Source organism: Lolium perenne, chromosome 1 (assembly GCF_019359855.2).
Source record: "Lolium perenne isolate Kyuss_39 chromosome 1, Kyuss_2.0, whole genome shotgun sequence".
Lineage (NCBI taxonomy): Eukaryota > Viridiplantae > Streptophyta > Magnoliopsida > Poales > Poaceae > Lolium > Lolium perenne.
In genome coordinates, this window is record NC_067244.2 from 137,842,489 (window position 1) to 137,851,905 (window position 9,417).

General features: G+C 42.9%; 1 protein-coding gene across 1 annotated transcript; it reads left to right on the forward strand.

Moving 5' to 3' along the window:
* The first annotated feature begins 1,266 nt into the window (after positions 1-1,266).
* Positions 1,267-8,941, forward strand: LOC139833056 (protein FAR1-RELATED SEQUENCE 5-like). Its single transcript, XM_071823181.1, has 5 exons — positions 1,267-2,836; positions 2,918-3,367; positions 3,456-3,559; positions 3,642-3,775; positions 8,530-8,941. Exons 1-5 carry the CDS (start codon positions 1,267-1,269, stop codon positions 8,939-8,941), a joined length of 2,670 nt encoding a protein of 889 aa, XP_071679282.1.
* Positions 8,942-9,417: the final 476 nt, after the last annotated feature.

The window sequence follows — 9,417 nt, forward strand, 5'->3', positions numbered from 1 at the left end:
AACCGCGCGGTTACGAAAAAATACTCTGTATGCCATGCCAAGACAGCGGATGCGATGGCACTACCAGATCTTTCTATGCGTGGCAGTGGTCGTTGGTCAACACAGATTGCACTACCGGTTCAGTACTTCAGTGGTAGGGCAGGGAAGATGTACTGTGCGTTTTGCAGGTTTCGATGCTATCCCGAGACAGGGGAGGTGCGTGCACCTCGTCGTCTGCCACATCGGGGATTTCTAGACGACGCGAGCTTTGAGATGGCAGGAAAAAAATCCTATGAGACCGGGTCTAACACCCCAACAGGATAGACCCATCCCAGGAGATGACACCTGTACGTTACAATCTCAAAGCACTCTCCAATTAGTTTTAATTCCGGGTGAGTTATTCCTGATTCTCAGCCTTAATTTCCATCTAATAATCTATGATTCCATGAAACGGTTGCAAAATATCAGAGGTAAACTGCGAACTTAGGGCTTCTCTTTCTGACCTCATCTCTCGTTCATGGCGGCCGTACGGCCAGACCTTGTTGGCAGTGCCGACGTGGGACAGTACAACACTTTCTCGTCGACGATGGCGACGCGAGAAGATGCACCGAGCTGCTCAATAAGGCCGCCGCCGGTCATGGCCGTAAATTCTACACCGGTCATGGCGGCAAACTCCACACAGGCCATGCAAATGCCGATCGCAGGGCCCTATCTGTCAAGGACTACTCCTCTTATGGTCAGTATGAAAAGAATACATAAGATATGTATCTATGCATCTCCATAGTCTGTTGCTAAGTTGGTGTTGGTTTTAGTAAAGTGATGCTAGATTAAACTCTGTAGCATTAGTTCTCAGATGAAATAAATAATTTTGGTAATCTTGAAGGCTATGCAGTTCCAAAGTCAAGAAGAACAGATGTCATTTGTTCAGACTATGCATATGAATCGCACAACTGGACATGGGCTGGAGGCGACCAGACATGCTGACATTGTGAATCATGAATTGACAAATACGGCGATGGGTGAGTGCAGCCGTGAGCCTATGGTACCGAGGAAAGACAATGGCACAAGCAACATGCTAAATCATCATCCTGACTTAGAGTTCGCTGATGGTTATACAATAGATGGAAATTGTCCGACTAAGGTAAGACATACAGCATAGAGGTATAGAAAACATGTATTGAATTTTGTGAAGTAACTATACTAGTTGGATGATGGTATTGGTGTATTCCATGTGTTTCGCAGGATCATCCAAATGCATCTTCATGTCAGAATGTGCCAGTAGAAGGAATGTGTTTTCAGTCTGAAGAAGAGGCATACAAGTTCTATAATGCATATGCCAAAATGAAAGGATTTAGTATCAGGTGGACACACAAAAAAACTAGAGCAGATGATAGTATATCTGCCAGATATTTAGTTTGCAGTAAGGATGGTGTAAAGGATAAACATTGCACACATGAGACCAGGAAAGAACAAGCTGTTACCAGGACGTCTTGCAAGGCTCGTGTTCAGTTCCGTATCACTCGAGAGGGCATTTGGAATATTCAGAAAGTTATCCTTGAACACAACCATCCTATGGTGACTCCAGACAAGTCACACATGCTAAGGTCCCAACGACAGCTGATAGATGCTGATAAGCATATGATCAACCAAATGCGAACTGCCGGAATTCGACCATCTGAAATATACAACTTTTATGAAGAATGGTGTGGTGGAGCTGAAAATGTGCCTTTCTTAGAAATGGATTCCAATAATTACATAAGAACTGAGCGCATGAAGTATTTAGAAACCAAAGATGCACAAACTCTTTTGGAGTATTTGAAGAACAAACAAGCTGAAGACCCTTCATTCTTTTATGCAGTGGATTTAGATAAAGAGGATGGTAGGATAGCTAATTTCTTCTGGGCAGATGGACAATCAATAATGGATTATTCTTCCTTCGGAGATGTTGTGTCTTTTGATACCACATTTTCAACAAATAAGTTTAATATGCCCTTTGCTCCGCTTCTCGGTGTTAACCATCACAAGCAGACCATTCTTTTTGGTGCAGCATTGATATTCAACGAAAGTACAGAGTCTTTTGAGTGGCTTTTTAGGACCTTCCTGCAAGCAATGTCCGGCAAGGAGCCAGAAACCATTTTTACTGATCAGTGTGCTGCAATTATAAAGGCAATTGGAAATGTATTTACAATCACAATCCACCGTCTTTGTTTATGGCATTTGTACCAGAATGCAGCTAAGCATCTCAGTCATGTTATCGCCAACACTCCACTATTTCTTCCAGAACTCAAAGAGTGTGTATATGAAGATAGGTCAGTGCCACATTTTGAGATGAAATGGCATGCTTTGTTGGCTAAATACAACCTTCAGGAGAATTCTTGGATTAATAATATGTTCAAGTTTCGTGAGAAGTGGGCAACTGTTTATAGGCGAGATTCATTTAGTGGAGACATGACATCAACCCAGAGGAGTGAAGGGATGAACAATGTCTTCAAGAAAACATTTCGTGGAAGACTCTCGCTTTCGGAATTGCTAGAAAAAGTTGACAAGTGTGCTGTTCGGCTTCGCCGGAAGGAGAAGTATGAAGACTTTAAGTCTCGTCATTCAGATCCAGTTCTCTGCATACGTAGACATCCTTTGTTGAAGGCAGCAGCTGCATCATACACACGGACACTATATTCTTTTTTTGAAGAAGAATTCCAGAGGCAGTTTACTTTATCATGCACTCTGCTGTCGAGTGAAACTACAACTAACACTTACAAAGTCACATCTTTTTTTCGTGAGGACAAAGAAGCCATAGTGGTTTTTAACCCAACAACATTGGATATATCTTGTTCATGCAAGTTGTATGGATGTGTAGGTATGCATAAATGCTCTGTACATCACTTTTTCAATTATGAGCTTCTTAGATCTACATTATGAGCTTATTTGAATCTTGTAGGTATCCTATGCAAGCACGCTCACAAAGTGTTCACTTCTTGCAATATTATCACCTTGCCAAGCCAATACATACTGAACAGATGGACAAAATATGCAAAACAAGATATCTTTACTTCTAAGCCAAGGGGAAATGAAAGCTTAGAATTCCTCTTTGCACATGTATCTCGAAAGATGATATCTCTTGCATTGAAGTGTAAACCTTCAAAGGAGGTTCTTCGACACCTTGACGAGGGTATTGATAAGTTGGCTTCTGAAGCATGTGACTTACTTAGTAAGGTGAGCTTGGAGGATAACGAGGACGTAGAATGTGACACCGAATTTAATGAAGATGCGGACAATACAGTGGTGTCAATTCAAGCTCCTGTACGTAAAAAAGGTCCATCAAAGAAGCGATCAAAAGATCCACTTGAGGGACCAAAGAAAGGAAAAACTAAGGGTGGAAAAAAGAAAGGTATATCTTCTACTTATTTATCTAGCTCTAAATAATTTACTATGTCTGATTTCATAGATGCATATATACACGGAAAAACATGATGCAGGGGAAGGTACAGGAAATACAAAACTGTCACATACTATGGAATTGCCAATACATGTAGCTAGACCTTCAGAATTTATACATTCCGGTGGACCTTCAGAATTTACTGTAAGCTTATCAGAAAATATATGTACTACATTCCAGTTTTGCCTGAATATGTAACTTATTTTCTCCCTCTTTATTTCATCAGGGGTCGGTGCACTCGGCTGCTTATTTTAATGATGTAGCTCCATCCTCAGCTGCAGCCATGACATTTGGTGATTATCCATTTCTTGCTCCACCTATCCAAGGAGAATTTACAAGTCTATTACTTCAAACTCATGGGTATAGCACAACACCATCCACTAGTCGGCGACTGAATTTCAGTGAAGGCACTAGTACAACAAGGTTTGATGGGTCACACATGTTTTAGTCATGCATCGGCCAGATCTGAAACAACCTGGGGGGAAATGCAATAGGACGGAGCTCCTGTGTGTCTTTACCTTTTTTTATTGTATTTTCTTATCAAGACATGTAAACAACAATTTTCAGTACATGTTCAGCCCAACTAAGATTGACGAGCTGAACATATATGTCTTCTCAAGCTTTTGAAATCCTTCTGTGCCTTTTGCATTACAAAGTCAGTTACTTGCAGAAACAGTATGTCTCACTCCACACATTCCACTTCTATACTGACAATGAGTACTAAACACTTTAGATGATTTGATATATACTTGAGAGTCGTACATCCTGATATACATTATCTGAACGTCTCTGCTTTTCCATCAACGCAAGCATTCAGAAAAGATTACTATAGGAGTATCCAATTCATCAACACAAGCATTCGGAAAATGGCGTCGCCTAGCTGCCGGCGTGCAACCACCGCGCCGGCCAGCTGCTCCGTCGACATCAGATACATCGCCGACTTGCCGAGTTGCCTCGTAGCTGCCTCCGTTGTCACCACTGGGAAGTATGGTTTTGCCTGTCTGCACAGTCGCACGGCCGCCGGCAACTCAATCAAGCTCTATGTTATCTAAGTGATATGGTTAGAATACTGGAACCAACACGGGAATGAAGGAGTGCGCGAGCGACAAAATCAGAGAGAAGTAAAATCGGGAATAGCAGAGCTAAGAGCCGAAACGAATCGGCACATTTTTTTTGACGAATCGGTACGTTGAATTGAGTGGAATCGGGAAATAGTAGAGCAAGAGGTGAAACGAATCGGTAAGTGGAATTGAGTGCTCTGAGATTATAGCGTACAGGTGTCATCTCCTGGGATGGGTCTATCCTGTTGGGGTGTTAGACCCGGTCTCATAGGATTTTTTTCCGCCGTCCAAGCTCAAAGGGGCCGGTTTTCGAGTATAAATAAGGCCATCTAACTGCGACTGTCCTGTGCTCTCCACAAGATACATCCGGGATACACGCAGGCCCAGGATGCTTTCAACCATCCTGTTAGCCCGGCAAATCATGTTCATCGCTCGGTGTTTGGCGGGTGCGCCGGGCCATTTACAAGTTCAGCGACAGAAACTGTTGGCGGTTTTTAGCAAGTTTTTTTTTTTTAGTATTTGGCTCGATTTCTGCAAGTCCCTCGCTCACTTCGTTCGTCTGTGTATCTGATGCCGGTGGCGAAAGAGCGGCAGCAGAGTCGGAAAACTTCAAACGAACGCCGAGCTACATGTATCTCTTTATTTTCAAACACTCCAAATTTATATTTCATAATTTTGAAAAATTCGAATTAAAATTTCAGAGGTAGCCAACGATGTATACTACAATGATGTATAATCTCAATACAAACTACTATATACTAGTCATTAACCCGTGCTGCTGCACGGGCTAGCTATATTGGAATAAGGAGACAATATATAAATTTAATAGATATTTATTAAATTTTAAGAATTGATAGAATGAACATAACTTTAAACTATCGATTTTTTTGTAAAACATATGATAATTTTGATATGTAGTCAATACGGGAATAAGGATATATTTATATTCTTGCAAATATTTCCCATACAGATTTATGTTTCTTAATTCATATACCTCGACGATTTGCGGTTTAGGATTTCATATTGCACTCTTCTTGGATTTTCCCGCATGATTACATGGACAAACACTATCAATATACATGTACTACTTGCATCAAGGACGTGGACCAACAACTAACTTGAGTACGTCAACTTCAGTATCATAACTAATCATTCTAAGCTCTTCTGCACACTAAATGATCTACTCTTTGCACCTAGTTTATCTATTAGAAGTAAATTAACTATACCATGTGCAATGAGAATCTCAAACGGAAAAGAGGAATGCTTTGGCCCGAAATAGAAAATAGGAATACATCATTATAAGTAGGGCATGTTCATAATTAAAAGATATCAAATAATATAAACGAATCCTGGGTACGAGTAAAAATTCAATTTTTTATACTTCCTTACCAATTGGATTTGCTTCGTACATTTATCTATGAGCAAATCCGGGAGTCAGATTTCCTTCCAATTTTAAAGTCCAAAATGATCTGAAGGAGCGGAAGAAGAGGGATTCGAACCCTCGGTACAAAAAAAATTGTACACTACCGGATTTAGCAATCCGCCGCTTTAGTCCACTCATTCCTAATCAAAAGGTTTGCCTTATAGGACACAGTGATAGAAACTGGCAGTTCCAATTTTTCCTCTAAAAAAGGTAACTTCAGCGCTCTATTAGCTGAATATCTACATGGTTCAGTTTAGACAATTTAATTGATCCTAAATTATCAGCACTTCACAATTGATTAGAGCCAAAAAGTGGAAATAGTACATAACAGAAGTAAGAATAAAAATCATCAAGCTACATCCTTGTTTGTATAGAAGTGGTAGAACATATAGTGATTTTCCTGTGGGAATCTAGGTAGATCTATCATGCTAGTCACTATATAAGCAGATACTTTGAGAGTTCATACTAATCACCTTCAAGAGCTGGACCGTTCTTCTGACTATGATGTATATGTTTTTGTATGTTAGGAAACTGTAAGTATAAGAAAATCGATTTTGAGACCTAGAGCATATTTCGGTTGTAAGCAACAAAACATGCAAGCAAATTGTCAAGAACCACCTTTTGCAAGCAAATCTCACTAATTGTAATTCATACTGGAAGAGATGGTATTAAATCGTAGTTATGCCTTACTTGCTGAATAATAGTAGATGGTGAATCTCTCGGAATTCACCACCAAATCGCCGGTATATATGCTACCTTGGTGACGTTCTCTGCATTCAGTCAAAACTTTAATTCAACATTTCACTGTGCATTGTTTGAGTGGCATACATATGGATCTTTTGGAGCCAATAATTAAGGTCACACCGATCTCCACAGTGAGGAAGTGCTGAGCAGAAGCGAGACAATGGTAAAAATAAATTCACTAAGCCGAGAACAATTAAGAAACGAAGTAGCAGGATAACACAATGCAATTTCTAGCATCAGTTGAAAAAAACATATTCACCAATAAGCACACATGATTCCCCCGTTTCATGTTGGTCTTTAGTAACACCCATAGATCACCCTGCTTTTATGTTTCTAAATCATAGCATACAGAGTAAGAAGATCCACAAATAAATAGAGATATGATAATAATTCAATTAATTTTAATGCTTCAGAACTAAAAGTGCAAGCAATTACAGGGGCTAGGGAGAAGAAATACACTACAATTCTTACATCAATCAAACGCCTGGAAAGACCAATTAAGCCGGATGAATAATGCTCTGATTAATTAATAAATAGTGGCTGCCATGTGTTTTACAATCTCTCACTTGTAGATAGCCTGTTTTGTACCAAACCAAACACATGGATCTGACAAAAATAGAAATCACGTCGCCTGAAATTTGTGGCAATGGTGTCAGATCCGAGTAGGGGAACCATCCAACCGCATGGCATATGGCTGGACGAATCAACTGTCATGGTGGCTCGGCCATCGCCGCTTACCTAGAAATTGCCACTGTGCGTGATGGTAAGCAATATGTGGCCGGCGCCGGTGCAGGACCTGCCCTAACCAATAGATTTTATGCTGAATTTATAGGTGGAAGAAGGCACTGCTCGACGTACCTGCAGGGCCTGCGCTGGAATTTTTCTACTCGTTATGTACATGCGTGATCATCTGCTGATCTTTTCTTCAGATTGCTTTCACCGGCAAGATAATTGAAGGAATAGTCAGCTTGCTAGCTAGGTTGCTTAACTATGGACGAAACATCATGATTTGAGGGAGCATATCAACCCTTGGAGTGCGCTGGTAGTCCGGTATATGTTGCCCTTGAATCTTTAGCATCGCTAGACTGTTGTATATCGAGCAAACCTGAATTGCACACTACGCTGCTCGCCGTCGCCGGGCTGGGTAGACACGCGAATCACCGGCCGCCGGGCAGGGTCTAAGTAGCATGCACAGGGCGTGGAGATTGAGAGATTGTTTAGATTTGGTAGATCATAGGAGAGAGAAAGGACAGCCTACCATCGCGGGACACATAACTCATCCGACGGCTACATATCCCATCAGCGGTTAATTGGATGGACGGGGATTGCTAATCCCAGGGATTAACATGGAGGTTTGTAGGGAGTCTCCAATTAGTAAATATAAGATTTTAGGCTACACAAAAATGACAAATTCTTACAAATTTATAGTGAATAGTACACATTTCCAAGACTACTAATTTTATCAGATTTTGTCAATTTCGTGTAGCCTATAATACCAATCAGTTTGCATTGAGATTTTGCACCATTTGTAACATATATCATTGGCTACTTATAGAATTTTGTTTTAAATTTTTTTGAAACTTTGAAATATGAGTTTTGAATCTTTAAAAATAAAGACCTACATGTAGCTCAGCCTTCAAAACGCCACACTCGAGCAGAGTCCCGCTAGAAACCAATCTACCTAGCCTGTCCTCGGATATCTAACCTTCATAGTTCTAGCCCTATCTGGAACATGGTTCTTGACTATTTTGGAGTGGCTCTCGCGACCATGGCGTTTCCAGGCGAAGGAGCGCCGCTGCCGGCCTGATCTCCTTTCACTGGCATCCTCTCCAATAACCGCAACCAGATCTGGGTCCCCTTCGCGCCATCTTCCACCTCTCTTGAAGTCCGGCGCCTCTTCCTGGGGTCAAGGCTGCCACCATTCATGCTCGTCCGAACGAAGCTAATGCCCATGGTGGGAAGTCTGATGGGCATGGGCGGCATGTAGCAGCTGTTTCGGCTGTTGCCGCGGCACTGCCGCGCCCGGAGCTTCCGCCCCACCTCGACGCGTTTGTGCTCCCTAAGCCCCGACTGGCGGCCATCATGGCCTCGCTCCCCTCTGCGGCCGAGCATGCCACGACCGTCCTCATCTCCCGCATGTTCGACCCAGCCATTCATGGGCGGTTGATGAAGCGCACCCTCCTCCGCAAGGCCCCGAAGACGCCAGCTCAAGCACCGTCGCCCGCCGCTTCGGATCCCCCCGTCATGGTCTCCTTCGACCAGGGACCGCTCCAGACGGTCATCAGCTCCCTGCCCTAGCCCTCTGCGTCGGCGGCCTCTCCGTTGGCAGAAGATTCATCACTGCTTCCATGCTCCGGTGCCATGTTCATCGACAAGCTTGTCCAAACCACCACGGCAGGGCTGCTACCATCCGCCACTGCTATCACTTCAGCTGCAATGTGCTCGGAGTTGGTGAAAATTTTCAGCATCCCGTGCACGGGGTTGGTGACCTGTGTGGGGCGGCACAAGGCGAAGGCGAGATTTCCTTGCCACCGCCATAGGATGGCAATGGCGTCGTCTCCTCTAACTGGTCCTTGCACTTCCGACGGGCTGCTTTGTGACCCTGCTGTCATTGTCGGCGGTTGCCTTGGGTGACCCTGCCGAGGTGCCACTTCCCGTCGGTGATGCGATGCCGGCCCCGAGCTTGCTTTGGACTGCTTCATTGGGCTCTGACGAGGACGATGATGATGAAGAGTTGGCTTGGCGCCTCCTCCGATGGCATTGTTTTCACCTCG

Bases quoted from the DNA above. Each gene is read 5' to 3' on its own strand.
- LOC139833056 (XM_071823181.1), top strand. From the start codon at position 1,267: ATGTGTTTTCAGTCTGAAGAAGAGGCATACAAGTTCTATAATGCATAT. The intron at 3,368-3,455 runs GTATATCTTCTA...AACATGATGCAG, and splicing joins TAAGGGTGGAAAAAAGAAAG to GGGAAGGTACAGGAAATACA. The intron at 3,776-8,529 runs GTATAGCACAAC...CCTCTCTTGAAG, and splicing joins CTATTACTTCAAACTCATGG to TCCGGCGCCTCTTCCTGGGG.